This window comes from Uranotaenia lowii, chromosome 3 (assembly GCF_029784155.1).
Source record: "Uranotaenia lowii strain MFRU-FL chromosome 3, ASM2978415v1, whole genome shotgun sequence".
NCBI lineage: Eukaryota > Metazoa > Arthropoda > Insecta > Diptera > Culicidae > Uranotaenia > Uranotaenia lowii.
Window position 1 is genome coordinate 99,298,389 of NC_073693.1, and position 21,541 is coordinate 99,319,929.

At 33.7% G+C, this 21,541-nt stretch overlaps 1 protein-coding gene across 2 annotated transcripts in view; it reads right to left on the reverse strand.

Moving 5' to 3' along the window:
- The window catches only part of LOC129756924 (four and a half LIM domains protein 2), a 495,033-nt gene that overhangs the window by 246,617 nt on the left and 226,875 nt on the right, over window positions 1-21,541 (reverse strand). The window contains exons 1-2 of one of the 2 annotated variants that reach the window (XM_055753988.1): window positions 11,234-11,374; window positions 1,863-2,034 (exon numbers count right to left, since the gene is read on the reverse strand). In XM_055753988.1, the coding sequence (XP_055609963.1) occupies window positions 1,863-2,034; window positions 11,234-11,313 (252 nt within the window). In that variant the 5' untranslated portion in view covers window positions 11,314-11,374. Of the gene's footprint in view, window positions 1-1,862; window positions 2,035-11,233; window positions 11,375-21,541 lie in introns of those variants that run through there. The other variant, XM_055753987.1, reaches the window with a different exon arrangement.

Here is a 21,541-nt window from a genome sequence, read left to right on the forward strand (position 1 = left end):
ATGAACGGTTAAATTAACCATAATTTTTCAAGACTGATTACATTTTTTAACTATATCAACAGCTAAACGTGATTGATGAAAATAAGTCATCTTTTGCTAATGAAGCTTATGATTAATTTTAAACATCTGACATATTTTTTCCATGTACTGCTTGGTAGATAAAAAAAGAGTTGTTTCTAGCTTCTAAACGAATGCAAAATTATTCACTGTTTTATAATTTAAATTATCGAAAGCCTCGTCTATGTTGACTTTGAAAATAATCGCATTCATGTTCTGACTATTTTAAACATATTTTAAGTGTGCGATACAAACAGTTGTTATTTTGTTCAACTTCGTTGATTAACTTCGGATTCGAATAGAAATCTACCAGAATGTTGCAAATTTTCAGTACTCATTAAAATGGTTTTCAATAACAATGCTATTAAAAAAATGCCATCATTTTCCAAATATAAATCCACTTGGCACCCGTGAACGCCCTAAAAAATCAAAACACGAACATCTGAGTATCGTTTTTCCACAGGGCGAATATGCCAATGGAAGTATCGGAAAAACTGCGTTCATCGTGCGCCCTTCTCAAAAATCGATCCTATTCTCCCATGGATTGAGGTTAGGGCTGTTCGTGTAGAACTGTCAATATATCCTAATAGAATAATTCATCTGATTGTATTTAAATTTATTTATTTTTGAGTTCAAATACCATTGTGCTCTTTCGAAAAATTGTTATTTTTAAAAGAGGTATCTAGAAACAGTGCCATCTATTGCGCCGTTCAAAAGTTACAAATCTAGCAATAAATGGCACTGTTTTTTGTCATTTTAAACGGCTACTTTAAAACAGAGCACTGGAAGTTTTACACAAGTTTCTGAAGATTTTTTTTTCGAGCTTGTACATCTGTTCATCTGTGGTATAGATTCAAATTAAAAAGAAATCAATCTCAGAATAAGAGAAAATTGAAACTAAAGTGAAATGTATGTTATTATAAAAGTCGTGATCCAAATCAATCTTGAATTCTTATATTTGCATTTGTATAAAAAAAAAAAAGATGTGAGACCCTTGTAGCCCAAAGGGTATAAATAATTGCGTAAAAGCTTATTTGGGACTGTTCAAATATAACAACAAAATGTTCGGTCATTTTCAACCCCCCACCCCCCTACGTAACATATTTTTATCTGATTTTCTATCATAAATTCACAAACCGTAACAAACTTCTGTACCCCCTGCCCCCCTTAACACGTTACTTAATATTTGAATGACCCTTTTCGAAAAAATACGATTTTATATTTTTGTGTTTGGCCATTTTCCATGTATTTTTCGAGAACTTGTATTTTTCTTTCGAATGCAAATGTGTGTATAAAAAAAAATTTCCAAAAACCCGAAAAAATTAATCCAGTGTAGTGACATAACATTGCTTAGTTTGAGAATGTAAATTCAAAGTTGCAGTTCAAGATTCAACCATTTTTTTTGGAAATTGAAAATGATGAATGCAGATTGCATTATCTCAATTTTGATGTTAACTACATTGCAAGTGAAAAATCAGTGTTGAAAATATATTTAATTTCATAAATTTTTAGAACTGATTTTTTTTAAATTCAAAGAGAAATTGAACAGCACAAAAAACTGATAAATAGTTATTATCAATCGCAGCAGAGAAACCAAATAGCTACTCAATCCAATTTCAGTCAGCACTTCGGAAATGGAAGATCTCTCAAAGTGTTATCGATCATGATTTTGGAAGTTTTCGATGAACTGTCTTTTTCGGGTATTCATATATTTTGATTTAACTATCCACTATTTTTAAAATAACTTAAAAATTCAAGAAGTCAAGACCCATTTCAAACCCATTATCATGCCACTACCGGCTTACCTTGGCAGAGGTGAGAATGCCGGGCGGCACCCACGTGTAGCCCATCTGGCGCGGATCCACCCGGCTGGTGTTGCTGTCGTGCTTGAAGCCGAGTCGCTCCCGAACCGAGGTCAGCTGTTCGTGGTAGACGGCGTGGGTTTCCCGCGGGCATTTGCACTCCTGGCAGGTTTTCCTGTAGAGAGAAGGAAAGAGAGTGTGTAAATAAAGATAATTGGTGGTTTAACTAGCGACCGTTGTGTGGCGCTAGTGTCGTTAGAAAGATTTTTGTTCGTTTCAGGGGAGACGCTGGGTAGTTCATTCGATCTTCCACATGTTTCGAACGTTGACATTGAGAAAATCAGCTGTTTTCGAAAGACACCGTTTGAGTTGTTTTTCCATTTCCTCTCTCAATCTCACGATGGTGAATAAGTGCTCTCAATTTGTAACTCGTGGTCGGAAAAAGAAGTTCGGTTAGATAAAAAAAATCTGAAGGAAAACAAACAAAAAACCGGTGGAAGCGGAAAATCACACACGAAGATCGTAAAATTTAATTGAATTAGCTCGTAATGAAGGGTAATTTGTGAGTGGAGTGGAAAATATCACCGTCTTCCTCTGCCAAAGGGAAAGTTTTATATCAAACCGGCGGAAAGTGTAGTTTGTTATTTTTCCTTCCTTTAGGCAAGTATCTCACCTGAAGATTGGATGAAGTTGGACAGATTGTTTTGTATGAATTGGAAACTCGTTGAAGCGCACACATGGCACAGTGTCTTTTTAAGAGCGATTTCAGCACAAAAATTTCCGACATTTATTCAAAATTGCAAAGAATTAAAAAAGCTTAAACATTGTATAGCTATCGATTTTTAAAATGTTGAATTAAAACTGGTTATTGAAATGAACATACATATATTTTTTTTTCAATTTTTGGACTTAAAACCCTGTTTAATTTTTCTTTAACCTTCCAAAGCTATTCGGTTCAATATGGCCCGAATCATTCCGATATAATGAAAAACAGAGGTATTTTAGAAACCAAGTACATATGATAATGATAATCAAATCGGTTTTCTTCTGATATGAGATACATCGAAGCAAACCAAAGTTGTATTTTTTCATTTAAGTAAGATACTCCGTCAGGTTGGAAAAATGTAATCTATACTGTGGGAAATTTTTAGGGATTTTGTTGTTGTTTAAACTCATCGAAATATACTTAACACCGTACTGAGACTAAGAACTTAATTCCATCATTTCCAAGAGAAGGTTTTCATTCCATACACTTACATTTTGCCGTTCTTACTTTCCACCTTAAATAATTTAGAAAGAGAAAAATGTTTCACAAAGAAGCACGAAATTGATTTGACAAACTGCTTGTTTTCGCGTCGCTGACAGAGCTCGTCAGCGGCTTAATTCCTGGTAAAAAGCAAAACGAAAGTGAGTTTTAGTGGGTCGTAAATGTTTTGGGTTTATTTTCGATCGACTCGATGCTGCCCGTTGTTGATTGATGAACGATCTTCGTTAGGTTTGATTTTGAGGGGGTAATTTGAAATACTTTAAATAATTTATGGCATTCCAGATTAACAAACAAGAATCAACCAAGAATATTTTTTTCTTTTAAATTCCTTCATGAAAAAGCCATAAAACTAAAATAAATACAATCAATGATCAACATCAGTAGTTAATCAAACAAAACTGTTATAAAACCTGGCACCCTAGAAAAAACATTCATTTCCATTAACACTTCAACCGAGCATAAACAATAATCGTCGATGTAAAATTGTAAACAGATCGTTCTGCTGCTACAATTAATCTGTTGGCTTGGAGTTAGAAAAAAAGGCAAACTGTAGCTCTCGCTTTAATTTTCATGAATGAAGCCCCCCTCCAAGTCTAGTTTGTTATCGTTGATCAACGTGATTTTGCTGGCAAGATGGCTAGCCAGCAATTACCCCGTTTTGTTTACACTGTTGCGGCCACATTCATTGAACTTTTCCCATGACCATCATCATCAGTACCTCTTCAATCCGATTCGATACCTCCGTTCCCCGATAATGAGATGAGAAGCGACGCGACGCGGCCAATTCATTCTGATGCTGGGCGTCTTACCTAAGCATCACTTGAAGTAAAGTGATTCTCATCGGGCAGACAGTACACAGCATACGGTCGAGTTAAGCTTTTCTTGCTCTGGGGAATATAATGTTGGAACACCGCAAGCAGCTTTTTTTTTGTTAAGGGTGTGTCAATAGACTGTGTCGATTTGGGGTAATTTTTTAATTTCTCAAACCCTGGGGTCTAAAAAGCTTCGTTAAAGTTCAAAACTCATTCATGATATTTTGCAGAATTTTTAAGTAACATTTACATGGGTAAATTTGATCTTTTAGGTTTGTATTGGAAAATTTAATATTTTCTAGTGAAAACCCAACTTTATTTTTGTTTCTTCTGCAGAACTAAGCTTGGGAATAGGTTTTGTGCCAACTTATAAATTCTCTTTAGAAAATTTTCCACTGAACAACTTTCTCGAAGACCGTAATTTCGAATCTTGTTAGGCAAAAAAAGTTATAAGCTGTTAAATAGGGGTATATCTTTTGGCATTCACTGCTTTTTATGCAACACTTCGTGAGGCACCAGCAGTGATGTCAGTTGAATTTCTTTGTTTTTCAATGCCAAAAGACATACCCCTGTTAAAAAGCTCGGTATTTTTTTCCTTGATAAGATAAGAATTTATAAATTGACACAAAAACCATTAGCTAACTCGGTTCCATAGAAGAAACAAAAATGATGTTGATTTTTCAGTACGAAATATTCAACTTAACCATTCAAACCTAAAAATTTACTCATGTGAACGTTACTTTAATATTCTGCAAAAAATTTTGGATGAGTTTTGAACTTATACAAAACTTTTTAGACCCCAGGGTTTGAAAAATTAAGAAATGACCCCAAACCGGCTCAGTGTAGCGTGTCAATGTTTGTATCTATTAGGATTCCTGATTTTTAAATTCATTATTAAGATCAATTTTTGAAAAAATAAGTTGCCGTGTTTCAAGAACCATTATTGTTGGAAAAAAGGATAAAAATATAGATTAAGCTTTTATTGTGAATGAAAAAGTGACGCTTCTGTTGTGTTTTGTGAATTACAAATTTCATATGATTTGAACTATTGTGGTATTCAACATAATATACAGAACTTCACCACACATACAGTCAGTCAAAAAAAAATTTCTAAACATCACTTTCATATAGATCAAAATACTTTTGACAGGTACCTTCTTCAAACAACAGAGAGGGCAAAAGAGTAACTGAAATATCTTCATTTGGTGTAGAAGAAAGTTTTCTTATTAGACCTAATGTTACTTTACTCATAAGAATAACTGATGTTACATAAATTATGATATGATACAGTGAGAACAAAATAGTTACGACAAAAAATTGTCCGTACACTGAAATTCAAAGTATCTTAATTCTCTAAATTTTCTTCAGATCACAGCCATATTTTCTGGAATTGTTATCCACTCAGTTTCGAACATTGTTGCTAAATTGAAGATGATTTAAATAATTTTCTGGGTAACTATCATTGATTTATGTTGAAAGAATGTGTTCCCTATTTTTCAGTAAATTAATGCTAGCGATCTTCTGATGCAGTTAATTTCTGATTATTTGGATTGTAATGGTTGGAATTGAATGCATTTATACGATCTTAGAACAATATGCTAATGCTCAAAATTGACAAACTTTCAAAATTTGATGTTTGGGTTGTGAAGATATAAAATATTCAGTTTTAAAGTATTCCGATTGAATTTTGCATAAGTAAGTTAAGAATAGATTGAAAGTTTTGGCTCAACATTCAGTAATCCGATTCGTTCAAATCAGAATTTTGGAAAAACTTGCTGAACTTTAGTTTCATTTATATTGGAAATCTTGATTTCATATTTCATAGAATATTTATTAAGAGAGCTTCTGGTTTCGAATTGTTTACATCAATTTCAGGTGATAAGGTTTAAGTTTTATTTACCTTAAAATCATGATCGAAATAGTTAAAAAGTTTCAAACATTTTATCACGGATTAAGATTAAGTGACTAATAATGATTTCAATAAATAATTTAAAAGGTTTTAAATGAAACAGTTGTTATTGCAATAGTTCTCATAAATTTTCTAAACACAGTCTCGTTATTGAATTTTGACAGAGACATTATACTTTCATCTAAATTTCGCAACTCAAAATTAAAACCTCTATACCGCAAAATGGTCGAATAACACTGAGTAACAAAAAAAGATTTTTTGAAAATAGTCCAGGGTTTTCCAACTGAATTAGACTAATATTGACGCCCTGAGTCCGAAAATGACCATGGTTTTGTTCAATTAGGTCAGGATATTAGAATACTGTATCTCTGACCTGATACAGCAAAACCAATGTGATATTCTAACTCAGGACATGAAAATTAGTCTAAATCAGCTGAGAAACCCCAGACTATTTTTTGGCTGTCATCTAATTACATAGATTGAACTCAAAACCCATATTACTAGCGTATTGAAGCGTATATAGCCATATGGCTGTATCTCAAAAAGTTGACCTGATACAGCAAAATCAATGTGATATTCTAACTCAGGACACAAAAATTAGTCTAAATCCTAATCTAAACCCCAGACTTTTTTTTGGCTGTCACCCAGTGTAATCATTTAATTTTTTGAACTTTAGATTGACAGCCTCATTTTCATAAATTTTTCTTTACTAGCCAATTGTTTTTTTTCTTAATTTTATTAAAGCCTAAGTCGAATAAATATTTCACTCCAAGACTCTAACACGATTAAACTTGAAACAAAAAAGTTATGGGATTCAAAGGTAGCAAATTTTACCTAACACGCAATGAGTACTATTTACACATTGCGATTTATACGAGACTTTTCGGCCGAAATACAATCTTTGAACCGCAATAACTTTTTTGTTCCAAGTCCAATCGTGTTACAGTTTTGGAATAAATATTTGTTTCAATTTAGGCGTTGATAAAGTTAATCAGAAAAAAACTATCGGCTAGTAAAGAAAATAGTTATTAATGAAAAACCAGTCGTTTTTGTTTCTCCCGAGCATAGCATAAGGCTATGATCATTTAGTATCCGGGCAGTTACAAACGATTGTATTTTAAAAACTATTCATTTGATCGAAAAACTTTCTATGGAGGAAATGAAGGTGTTAATATGACATTCAATATAAGAATATAAAAAAATATATATTTATTAAGGATTTCAAGAAATAATCATACTTTTTCATAAAATCTCTTTTTTATCTTTGCACACTTGTGTCAGTCATGTATTGATCTATTATTTTTACCACAGAAGTAAAACCCTTGCAAAATCATGATATTTTACACAAACTCACCTGGAAAAAGCAATTGGAATCTGGTTGGAACCTTTTCATTAGTAGGCATCTCGAAAAATTTGATCTCTTAAATCCGGTTTTTTACATAAATTTCTTCGTCCATCAGGACACATCTGTCACATTGCATAAAAACTGGTTACACACATTGCAATCTAAGAAACTGCTCGCTATTAGTTATTTAATAGTTCTCTACTAGTCGGAAAACACTTTTTGACTGACGGAAATGGATTAATTGCATTATTTAAGGGGTCTGCATTCAGTTATCCCCAATAAGCATAGACTTTTTACCAAATTTAAGATCAAGGGTTCCATTCCGATGCTTGATTTGAACTTCGTGTGGATTCTAGAGTGGCTCCTTATACTTCTTAACCATTCGGTCCAAAAAAGAATCAGAATAAAATCAACAGTTTATGAGTTTTACCATGTCTTTTTGCATCGTAAATATCTCAAACACACATTAATTTAAAAATCTGGCAAAAATAGGCAAGATAGTCCTTTCTATAACCAACACAACGCTGCTAAAGTTTTGCATATCCGAGCTCTAATAACGTAGCTATCACCGAAACAAAGTGCCCGTATACTAAATGATCATAGCCTTAGTTTAAAATTCTATTCACGTTTGAGACTCCTTCCCATGGTTTGGTATTTCTAAAATGTGGCATGTGACCTAAGGTTAGCAAATAAATAATTTTTACTTGGAGCGAGTGAGATATACCATGTTTAATTCTTCCTATACTATGACTAGTATATTGCGGTTCGTTGAATTATTAAAAAAACGAAAAAATACTGTTATGGTAAAGTATCCGTTACTTCTTGAATTTTCAACCGATTTTCACAAATAACCACTTGAAATGTATGTTTTGAATTCACATTTAAGGCCAAATAAGATTTTTTAAATGTAACCATCGAGTCTAAACTGTCGCTAAAACAAAGTTTTTTTCTGAAAGAAAAATCGTTTTTTATAATATTTTTCACTAGTATCAACAATACTGTTGATGATGCGAAAAAGTGGTGTTCAAATGATATTTGCTCACCTTTAATATGCAGAAAAGAGATTTAAAATAACTGTTATGCAGACCATGATATTTTAATCTAAGTACAAGTTCTTTTATTTATTTTTCATTCAAAATTTCATATTTGGAGCAAAATTCTAAAACTGGTCTACTGAGATTTATTAAAATTAATTAACGGATTCCGCGCCCTATTTCTCATTTAATATGGCCTCCATTTAACTAAGTAAAAAAATGCTGTAAAATAGTTTTTCTTAAGTTTTTCTTCATTCGGAATCAAATCATTAAATAAAACAAAAAGCCTTATCCAATTCTCAGACAATACAAAATTTTAATTTAATTTTTTCCAGATAATGTTCCGTTTTAAATGCTTTAGAAATTGAAATAACAAAAAAAATCCAAGAAAAAATCCTTAAAAGATCAGCATTCCTCGTTTTTTCGGCACAATTCATATTATGCTTCCCTGAAAAGAAGGAATGCGATATTGTTGAAATTAAAATTTAAAGTGTGAGAAAAGAGAATAAAATGATCAAACTAAAAACAAGCACATGAATACATGTGTTCGATCGCAATAAGCTGCACCATTGGCTACCAATGCTTAGACTGAATAAAAAAATGATTTGTACTAATAATTGTATGAACATATTTGTTCTAAAAATGTTAAGAAAAAAGAAAAGAATTAGAAATGAGAAATATAAAAAAATTAAAAAGCCAAAAAGTGATATTCCCCAAACAATTTTTTGCATTTTTCCATACAAAATTTGTAATTAAACCCGAATATCAAAATCTCATTTTGAAAATCTGTAAAAATTCTGTCCCCTTAAAATGGAATCCTAATAAAAGCGATTACTAAGTCGTTTATATTGAGATTTTTCGTGGCTATCGTATATATATATTTGGTCTGAGTGATTTTTCATGATTCATTTACGACACTTCTTAAGCAAAACATTTTGAAATGAGCAAATGATAGCTTTGGTCGTCAATATGTAGTCAAAAAGCCACAAATATATTGATTAATTTCAGGCAATTTATAAAGGTCATCAATTTGTTCTGATTTACGAAAAATTTGACATCGACAATCGAACAAAAAATGTGCGTGGGGGGACTAAAACATCCCTTGTCTCTCAAACAACTATTGAGTTTGGATTGGAGGAATGCTGTTCGATTTTCTGTCAGGGCGAAAGATCGTAAGGCCGAATGGTTGTTAGGCTGAATGGGCGTTGGGCCGAACTTATACTAGGCCTATAAGCCATATTATCGCTTTTTTGTATGGTATGGTATGCCAAATGGTTATTAGGCCAAATGGTCGTTAGGCCGCATGTATGCCAGCTCGATAAGACATATTAACGCATGTTTGTATGTTGGGGTAAATGGCAGTTAGGCAGAATGGTCGTTAGGCCAAATAATCATAAGGCTGAATGATCGTAATGAAGGGTCAATAACAAATCTTTTACACTTGTCTGCACCAGGCCGAATGGATGCAAGGTCGGATTCGACCATTCAGCCAATCTTCCACTCGGCCTTACGATCATTCGGCCTTACGAGCAATCGGCCTAACGTTCATTCGGCCTAACAACCATTCGGTCGAATGACCCAGCCTCTTTTGTAGCTATATATGTGTAAATATATGCAATTTTAGTAAGTTTAGTACGATTATTTCTTCTGGTATGAAAGTTTTTGTATCCCTGTTGTTTTTACTGTATACCTAGTGAAATGTTTGCTGGGGTCGTTTGTTTTGACAAAAAAAAAAAAAAAACAAACTTTTGAGACAGAATTTTTGAAATTCGTTAAAAGGGACAATTCAAGAAAAGTTTCGATGCAACTTATTGTACACTTGAAATAAATGAGTTAAAATAAATTAAATACACACAAATAAGGAATATATATTCACATATTCAAAGGTTCTTTTCAATCGAAGAACCTATTCAATTTTAACACCACTTCCTAGCTGCTCATTCTATTGTTGCTCTACTACAAAACCACTCAATCTCGTTACGATTTTTGTTGATAGTTAAAGTCATGGTTTGTTTTTCCGCGGATCACTTTCTGAGCAAGGGGTTTTGGCGTTATTTCCTTACTTCTTGCTTCCAATCATCTCCGTAAACATATTTTAAGATTGTTGTTTTTTGTTTATCGTTTTTTTTCTCTGTCTGACCCATCTAAAACCACCAACCGACAAATTAAATCGTGTTGTTTCGGAAACTTTGCATTTGATTTTTTTTCGTTCTCATCCCCGAAATTGGTTGATTATCTCAAGTCGTCACTCTTGTTTGGCCCATCATCAGCGTCGTATTTCGAGAGCAGCAGCAGCAGCAACACAAACCAAACCGTTTGGGGCAAATAAATCATCTATGCGCATTCCGAAACGACTCAATTTGTTTGGAAATGGATTCCAAAACGTCTTGAGGCACAGATGAGTTTGGAAAATGGAAATGGAAAACACGGATTTAATCAACAAATGCGTTGTTGTTTATGATTGCAATGATTAAAACGTTTTTCAAATGGAAATCTGGGACAGAATGAAAGGGTAGATGAAAATTGACCTTGTTCATATTTTTTACACATTAAGGTTCGCGAAGAATTTCAGGCTCAACACACCAAAATTCGGCATTCTCTATCTCAGAAACGATTGAACCAAATTCTACAAATTAAGTTTCTATGAGACATCGAAAGTATTGTATACAATAATATAGAATTTTTTTTTATAATATGTATCACTTTTTTGTTATGCTTGTCAGGGAAGCTCACTCGCGTCAAGCGGAAAAAAGAGATTTGATTCGCAATGCGTTAATAGTAAATCATATCTATCACATATTGAACTTTACGACGTTTGTGTAGTCTCAAAATTCAACACTGAATTTCAAATTTTCGACAATTATGAACTTTGGCAACTTTGGTTTACTTCGACGTTTCTATCTTCATTGGATCTTCCTTAGGGGCTGTAATTTATATAAATGCAAAATTCAAGACAGATCTAATAGGAAACATTGTAAACAATATTACACAGCATCCTCATATTTACCTGACAATCAGATCGTAGAGTTCCTGTTGGTCGAAGACTTTGCAGTACGCATGCAGAACCTTGAAGCAGGCATATCGCATCCCGGTCCAAGGAATCAGCGGACTGCCGAGGACATCCCACAGCGGGCAGTCGATGTGCCGCTGCAGGTCCAACATGTCTGAATTTGATTATTTTTTCTTCTCTCCTCACAGAATTCTTCAACTTTTTCTCCCGAACTTTGACTAGAGGATAACAATTGCACTATTTAAGTAACTTACACTAGGGATCACTTTTTTGCTGTGGCTTTTGCACTTGTACGGACGTTTTTAGTCTTCCTCGTTTTAGGCACCGATGAAACATGAGAATCTATGGTTTATTTCGCTGAAGAAGATTTAAGGAAACCTTTTCATGGTTCTGAGGCATCTGATGGGTTGATAACCTGTAGTTTGAAAAACTTTAGAATACATTTTTTTGCTAAAGAGTTTTATGACTTTTCCGATCAGGCCGTTGAACAAGTTAATTATTCTTTGGTAATGGTCATTTTACACGATTATCATCTCTAGTTAGACTCCAGTCCTTAACTCAAAACGCGTGTAATCGCCAAACGGAATAATTTGCAGAAATAGGTTATTTCAAATAAAATGTTTTAAAAACTGGTATTAATCTACATCAGAACTTTCGTTCAAAATAATTTCATTTGATTTTGTTTTGATTAGATGCTTGAAATATTTTTTTCAAAATTCCTTTTTGGATGATTTTTTTTCAAACTTGAAAGCTTTTAAGAATACCATATAAGAATACACTTTATGCTGTTAAATTTTATAACTTTCTTAACGATCTTGAATCCTTAGAATTAAAAACTTAGAAATGAAGCCCTTAGGCCCAAAGGGGTACAAAAACATAATTTTCCATAGATTTTTAAATCAATTAAATTTATCTTTCGAACGTAAAAGTTTAAACATAAAATTCCAGCATTCTGATAAATCGCCAAATAAAGGGTGTTCGGATAAAAAAGTGATGAGTGCAGTTGTGTGTATGTAGAATGATGCTTTTATTTGGATTTTGACATTAGATTTTTAGTTATCAAAATGACACCCAAAAATTATGTACATGCGCTGTGAAAATCCAAACTACACGCACGCAGTTACAGCTAAATCGTTGGATGACTTGAGCGTACACTGACAATCCACATATTCGATCACGTTCAATTCACTCGACCGCTCACATAACAAAATTTTCCCTTGACGATCACATTCACATGAATTTACGAATGGCCAAAATTAATGCCAGAGGTCACTTAGATTTCAAGTAAATATTATTTTCAGTCTTCAAATCACAACGACAAGCAAAATCTTAAGGCAAAATCAAGATTTCGGCTGCTGTATACGGCATTGCTGACAAAGTTTGAATGCGTGGTAATGGACGACGAAACCTACGCCAAGGCAGACTTCAGACAGCTTCCTAGACAAGAGTGTCATACAGCAACCTTTGCTGTCTTTCTTGAAGAAACATTACTTGTCTGTGCTGTTTTGGGAGGATGGCATCCTGTCATCATGGAAAAAAGCTATGGAGTAGTATGCTGCTAACAACATTCAGGTTGCGCCCAAGGATAAGAATTCTCTCAAAACACCAAAACTTGGTACAATCGAAAAATATTGGGCGATAGTCAAATAGAGCCTTAAGAAGACCATAAAACTGTTAGCAGACAGAAGCAGTTCAAAGAAAACTGCGGCGAAGAAATTGGTTGAGGTGACTGTAAAAAATCTAAAGGCAGGCGAAATTTAACTTTTTTCCGACTTTTATACAGATTGAACTTCAGAAAGAAGGATACTTTTTTTTTATATATTGTAATACGAGGAATTGTTTGGCATTCTCAACTCAAAATCGATATTTTTTACACTTATCCACCTTTGGCTCTGAGAGCTAAAAATGTTCAACAGGGTTGCCAAAATATTAACCTGTTTTGATTGTGTTGAAATCGAAAACATTCACTGGAGAAGGCAGCAAGTCCTTGCGATTTATCGTCATGTTATATTTTAAATAACTGTGATTGAATTGAAATTAACAATTCATCACGAGCAAATTTTCATTTTTTTTTACAGAAAGATCTCGAATAGAAATTTGAAGGGTTTGAGTGTTGCTCAAAGCTTATTTCGTTGGTAAAGTGAATATCAAATATATTATGTTTCGATGTGTAAACTACGTTCTCTTCAGAAAAAAATTAATTACTAAATACATTGTAGCGTTATAATTAAGTATATGTGGTTATTAAATTTTGAGCGAATACAATTTATTCATTCGCGCCAAAATTAAGTGTTTATAGTTAAGAGTGTAAACGTCAAACGCACATGTGGACAACAGCTTCGTTCAATGGTTGGTAAAAATCGGTTTCAACTGGTTTCTGTCAACTGGTAGATGTTCAACGAGCCAATGTTTTGGTCGAAATTAATCAGGTCGTTGTTCAATGGAGCAAGTAGAAACTAGTCGAAACCAATCCAGCTCGGCAGCAGGATTCGTTTCGACTTGGTAGAAATCGTTCGAAGTCAACTTAAAAGAGACAGGTGATCAACTGTCAATCCATTTCTACTTGTTTTGACCTTCATTGAACAGACATAACATAAACAAGAATCGGCAAAACAAAACCAAATCGGTGGAACGAAACAAAAAACGCCAGAATTCTTCATTGCGATTGTTGTTTGCGGGACGTCGTGTTGTTACCGTCCGTCGTTTACTTCCCGGAGTCGAAGCCAACAAAGTGCTAACCAAATTCAAATTGATTTAGTGAAGAGGCAATGGGAGATAGCGTACTATGTTTTTTTCTGACCCAGCAGCAAACAGAACTATCTCCAGCGGAAATGAAGCCTTTGGTCGAAGACATTTCCGTGTCACTAGTAAAAAGGAAATTGGGAGACGAAAGAAAATTGCACGTAAGGTGCCGGAACATGACCACTAGCTCGGCAATCATCCGGTAGAAGTTTTCATTGGAAGAAGACAACGACCCCTCGTGGGTGTTGGCTGTCAGACGTTTGTCTTTAAAGTGGGATACGGGCCCGTGAGTAGACAATATGGGGCCTATTACATAAAACGAGTCGAGCAACTCGACTCGACTCTAGTCACTGACGAGTCGAGCAAAATGTCGTATTATGGTAGTCGAGTGAAACTGCTCGAATGGCGACTGTCATGTTGACGTTTTTCAAACCGCTTGAAATATTTCCTCATGTCAAATATCAGCAGGGGTGTCAGGTGTCCTGATCTTTCAGGATTTGTCCTGATTTTCAAGAGGCCTGATATTGTGATATCAAAGTCATGACCTAGAAAAATTCCATAAACGATGGAGATTGTTTTACTTATTTTATTAATTGTATCAAATAATTTATTTTTACTTATGATTAGTTACAATAAATGGTAATATTCTTATACACAAACCTTTCATTAATTTTTTGAACAGAAATTGTTTTTGTGGCTGTACAAAGCAAAAATTATCCTTTTGAAACAAAGACAACTTCCTATGCTTTCGAATTAATCGTTAAATTAGAAAGATGGAAAACATTCCTCAATAAAACTTAACCATACCATGCATCAATGCTATAGATAGGGAAATGAAAATAAGTGTTTTTATTTAAAATTTAACAAGATTGTGTGCGTGTGTGTGTGTGCATGCGTGCGTGTGTTTCACTGCTTTTTACAGATTGTTGTAATAAAGTTAAGTTGTTCGGGAGACTATCAATTAATTACAGGTCAAACTCTGGTAGTACTCTCCCGGAAGGATTCAGTTGTTACGTTCTTTTCGAACCACACATTATTGGGAATATTATTTGGCTGCTGCTAGCACTCTCCCGGAAAGGTCCTGCTGTTGCGTGTTGCGCGCCCCACATTCGGGGTGCTGCTGCCAGCATTTTCCGATATAGGTTCTTGCCGAGGATCAGCTCTCGATTTCTATTTTTTTAACCCCATCTGCCCACTGCTCAGGGGTCTACAATAACAGAAATATGGAAATCGAACGAAAATCAAAACAAAAGACCAAAATTCGATGCAGCCCTCAGGAAACGGTACCGTGAAATCCACGAGGCATGCAGTTTTCTCAGTCAGTTTAAGACCACGTTCATTTCGCACATTTCATTTATTACGGATTTTTGCGAATGATTTCACCGAATAATCTCTCGAAAATCAGGACAAATCCTGATAAATCAGGACACCTGGCACCTCTGCTGCAGGGCCAGATCAAAACAATCTTGGCTCGCTTAATCGTGACAGCTGAGTCACGAACTTTCAAGCAGTCGACTCAGTCGAGCTACTCGACTGAAGTTTGACTCGATTCGACTACTATAATGCCAAAATGGGTCAATCGAGTAAAATGACTCGTGACTCGTCTTATGCAATAGGGCCCTATGTTAAGCTAGCTTAAATTTTTAATGTGTCGTAAGAGTAAATTATATTTATTGCTACACAGTTTTGGGTTTCGCGTGTTTGTGTTTTGGGTAAAGTTAGCCGAGTAGCACACACTGAAAGTCAGTGGTGCTCGACCTGTAACTAAATTTAAAATTGAAGTGGAAACTGCAATAACTTCTTCGTAATAACTCTGATCGTGAAGAGGTCTTCGGAGGAAATATTTTGCATATACAGGAAAATTTTTCCTAAACAGCCATCGGCTTGTAGACAAAAACTTGTTATGAAAAACCAGTATTTATTGCGTTTTGCGAGCAAAATTCCTCAACATTCACAATTGCCGTAAACAGATCTTGCTTAAACTTGTCATGTCACCATTCATGTCACCTTCTTGTAAGTTAATGATGAATTTAATCTAAGAGCGCGTAGGGTTTATCATGTTTATAACGTGTTTACTAATATTAGTAGCTTTACTGTACACATTGTTTCTTCAATATTATACAGAAAACAAGCACCATGGTTACAGTGAAACAATCATAACATCTTCAGTTTTGAACTGATTATGATAAAAAATTTCTTAAATTCTTCAATTTTAACTGAAAGTTAAGGCCCAATTTTAAGATGTTAATGTTTTGTCCAAAAACCTCACTAAAACAGAATTTTGCGATTTGCAGAAAAATTCGATTTTTATTGGTTTTTCGAATGCAAACGAACACAAAAATGAAGTTCAGATGATCGATAGAAAATTTATTCACCTTCAATATGGAAAAAAAAACAAATTTCATATTGAAGTTATGTAGTCCAATATGTTTGGATTTCTGCACAAGCCCTTTTTTCTTTGAAGAATTTCATTATTGCTACATAACTCAAACACCATTCTACTGATTTCAGGTTCTATGGTTAAAATTACGAGAAATATGCACTTATGGACATAAGGATTAGTAATTTTTAATTTTTGTTGAAGTTTCCGTTGTTTTATTTTAATTTTAACTTTAATTATTGCCCTTTAACTATTCCAAACAATTTCAGAATCTGCTAAACTAGGCTTGAACATCTCTAGATAGCAAAAATAACTGAAATAACATGAAAAAACTGTAGTGTTCTTCTTACCTTCTTGTTATGGATAATGAGAAGAGCATTAGAAGTTTCATGCTCTTAGATAGAGAAAATTTCACAGCCTATCTATACATATATCTAAAATGGATTTTTGACTGTCTGTCTGTTTGTTTCCAAAGACTTGAAAACTACTGAACCGATTTGCTTGAAACTTGGCAGGTGTGTGTGTGTTTGAGGGCGGGAAAGGTTCCTGGAAGGGAGGAGGGTCCCAAACGAAAGAGAAATGTTTGCATAGCTGTAGAACCATTCAAGCAAATGTTACTTAATCTGGCATGGAAGGATATTAGGCTACAAGAAATATTTCTATGAATATTTGGTACCACTCCTCTCCTTCTTCCAGCGGGGAAATGGAAAAGGGACGCTCTAACAATTTTTTACAAGATTCGAGAATAAGTCAAGCAAATGAAACCATGTTTGGCATGGGAGGGTATTTGTACACGAGAAATGTTTTAATGATTATTTGAGGCCCCTTCCTTCTTCCAGTGGGGAGAAAAATGGGAGAGGGGGGCTAACATACAATTTTATTTCGCATGATTCGATAATTATCCGAGCAAACGAAATCAAATTGGCATGGGAGTACATTTGGATATGCGAAAAGATTATGTGATTCTTTGAGACTCCTCCCGACTTGTATCGCGAAGGTTAGGAAGAGGGGAAGGCGCCCATACAATTTTTTACAATGTCGATAACTGATCAAGCGAGGGTAATCAAATTTTAATGTGGAAGTACATATTTGGGTGAACGAGATGTTTCCAAGAAGGTTTGAAGCCCTTCCCACCTTCAATTGGAGATCCAGAAAGGGAACTCCATTTTTTTTTAAACTGGAGAAATAATCAAGTAAATGGAACTAAATTTTGCAAGGGAGGATATTTGGATACGGAAAAATACTCTACGGTTGTTTGAAATCTCTCCCTGATCCCAGTGAATAAATAGAAAGAAGGGGGCCACCACATTTTTTTTAAGATGTCGAGAGGTAATCAGTCGAAAGGCACCGCATTTTGTATGGGCTTTTGTTTTGATACTAGTAAAGTTTCTATTACTATTTGGGTTCCTTCCTTTTTCCACTGAGTAAGATAGGAACAGGTAACGGGAGCCTAACAGATATATTTATTTGCATAGTTCGTCAAACGAAAAAAAACCAACTTTAGTAGGGGAGGGTATTTGCAATGGAAAAATGTATGCTATGCTTATTTGGGAAACCTCCAGTGGGAGGAAGAAGAAAGTTCTCTCATGAAATGATTTGCATAATTTGATAACATTTTAAGCAAATTGGGTCAAATTTGTCATAGGAAAGCATATGGAAAAAAGAATTTTAGAGTTCTCCTTTCTTGTCAGCCGAGAACTAGAAAGAGTTGAGGGATGTACCCATATTCTTTTAAATAACTCGAGAAATGATAGAGCAAATTTTGTGTAGAAGGAATTGGGGAAGCAGAAATGTTTCTAGTTTATTTATCAGGGTGACTCTTATAATTTTAATTTTAATGACTTGGAAATTGGACAAGCAAATTTAACCAAACTTGGAATGGGAAAGGAATTTTATGCAAGTAATACATTTATTTTAGCAGAATTTAGGATTTTATGTTTTATGTCTTATGTCTTATGTCTTATGTCTTATGTCTTATGTCTTATGTCTTATGTCTTATGTCTTATGTCTTATGTCTTATGTCTTATGTCTTATGTCTTATGTCTTATGTCTTATGTCTTATGTCTTATGTCTTATGTCTTATGTCTTATGTCTTATGTCTTATGTCTTATGTCTTATGTCTTATGTCTTATGTCTTATGTCTTATGTCTTATGTCTTATGTCTTATGTCTTATGTCTTATGTCTTATGTCTTATGTCTTATGTCTTATGTCTTATGTCTTATGTCTTATGTCTTATGTCTTATGTCTTATGTCTTATGTCTTATGTCTTATGTCTTATGTCTTATGTCTTATGTCTTATGTCTTATGTCTTATGTCTTATGTCTTATGTCTTATGTCTTATGTCTTATGTCTTATGTCTTATGTCTTATGTCTTATGTCTTATGTCTTATGTCTTATGTCTAAGTCTTAATATTAGATACAAAATAATGATTGGAAAACCAATTTCAGGTCAGGTTTTGAGAATTAAATTGTCAATCAAATTTTGATGATGGTCCGAAATGATTCAAGAGTTACAATTTCGACTCATAACTCAGGTCAAAACCTCGAAATTATATCCCAGGTTTTCAATTCGACTAGTTTTTCAAAAAAAAAAAAAATTAACTTGTTGTACTTAATTCAGTCCCTAATATCAAACTTAAATAATTATACTAAGCTTGCCATATTTTCCAAATTTTTTCACATATTAATTAACTTTATTTGCAAAATAAAACAAAAACTTCAATTGTGTCATTGGAAAAAGGTCTTGAAAACGAAATGCCCAAATTTTGCAAGGAATAAAAGTTGGCTTTGTTGTTGTTTTCTTTTTTCCGGGAATTTCATCCTCAAATGTTAAAGTTCCTTATTTTATTATAAAAATAAAAAATCGAGATTTGTGTTTAGATTCGAGCTATGTATCCAATTTTTTTTTTTTTTTTGATTTTCAGGAAGATTCTCCATTAAGACAAGATTCTGATTCGAAAATAAAGATAATTTGAAATTTTTGCCCTTAATTCTTCTTACGAAGCTTGGAAACTTTAGAAAGTTTCGTAATGGTGATCCAGAATTTTAAAACTTTATCATTTGCAATTTTTAATCAGATTCACAAGTAGAGTAACAAATAAATATTTGAAGGAAGTATTCAAATTGAAAACCACAAATTCAGAATTCAAATTAGAGACTTCTGGTTCAAGGATCTGAATCAGAAATTCCGATACAAATTTCGTTATTATAGATTTGAAAATTTTTTTCTAATTGGAGATGCATACTTTGAAGTTAAGTTAAAAATACAGAATATAAATTTAGAATTTAAATTCGAAATTTAGAAACAGATTCAGCTCGAAGTTAAGTTTGGTTACAAGATTCAAATCTCAATTTGAGATTTTCATTAAGGATTCAAATTGCAGGAAATTTCAGTTTCATAATTTTGATTCTTGATTCAAGTTTAAATTTTATATTCAATCAGAGCCAGTTAGGAAAGATAAATAAGATGGAAATAAGAAAAAAGGGAGATTTGAGTTCAGTTTGAAGATTTCGTTGTTTGAGAATAATAATAACGAAATAAATTAATTATGGTTTTTGTTGATAAAAAAAACGGTACTTAATTTTGAGGTAAAAATACAGCTGAAAATATATTTTACTGGTTTGTTTTTGAACATTATTTATACTCCAGATTCTTTGTGGTAAACTTGAATCCTAAAATTCAATTGAGTTTACAAGAGTATAAAATAAATCTGACTGGAATCGGAATTTTTATCTCTTACTATTATTTCTGAATATTTGACACACAAAATGCTTCAAATGATTTCTAATTTGGTAAAATAAATTAACTTAGGGTAAATGATCTTGAGCGGAACTAAATGGCTAAATTCGACGCAACTCGGAACAGTTGATCAAGCGGTATGGCTATGGGTTATATCTGAACCAAAATTTTTTCAGTTCAGCGGATAGATCTTAGTTTCTGCTTCCTAATGATGATTTTTAGAGTATTTTAGAGTAAATCCTAATAACTCTAGAGCTATATTACTGAAGTTAGAATTCTGATCTTGAGCGGAACTACGCTGATCTTGAGAGGAACTAAAAAATGATCTTGAGCGGAACCATTTTCTTCTCTCAACATCTTTAATAGCTCTAATTCTTAATACTTGTGTAACTGTGAAAACTTGAATTAAATTTCAACTTCGAAGATTTTTAAGTTTAAAAATTAATGTTTTTACGTAAAAAAAGAGACTTAGCGTTCAAAAGCTTATTGGAAATTCATGATAAATAGGGTCATTTTAATATTTTAGTTGGGAAAAATCAGTTCACGTTGAAAATCTTTTCATACTTTTCTAATTCAAAGTAAGAAACTTTAATTTTATATTGACCCAAAAAAAAATTAGAGTAAGGTGGGGTATAAGTACGAGTCGGGTAAAAGTACGTTTTGAGATTATCACAAACCGAAAACAGAAAAATTCAAAACTCTGGCGTGGATTGATCCGCGCAGGTTGTTCGCCCATGTATAGAATTTGTATCAGAAGCGAACACAGAAGTAAGCAAAGATTGATATTGAATAATTTTCCTCTTGACTTCATGCAGAATTGTGGAATTCTGAATGGTCGTACTTTTACCCCACATCATTCGAACTTTTGCCCCAGCGGTGGGGTAAGAGCACGTTTCGATAGCAGTTTGGCATTTTCACAAGGCCGGATTAAAGGGGGGGGGGCAAAAGGGGCAATTGCTCCGGGCCCCCCGGCTCAGGGGGGCCCCCCGAGGGAAAAAAAAGTTTTAACATTACTTTAATTATGCTACTACAAATCCATGAAAAGAAATTAAAACTAGAAAATCTGGATGAAAACTTAAAATATAAAAACTAAAGAGACCCCGTGAAATAACATCTAGATAAAATTTTGTCTTAAAAAAGTGAAGGGGGCCCCCTAGAGTAAGCAGTGAAGGAGCTCTCCCACATTTTGCGAGCTGAGAATATCAAAATCTTCTGGACAAAACCGAATTCGAAAAAAAATTAAGAAAAATATGAGGCAAAATACCTCGAATTTTCATTTTTTATCGAAACATATCAGTTACGATATTCTGTACAGAACAGGTAAAATAAAGAAAAAATATCTCCTCCTGTTGTTACGTTAAGTATCCAGGTTATGGTTTACTGCACTAAAATAGCAGCTAATTTCGCTTATTGATTTTCATTTCAGAATTTTACCCGGGCAGT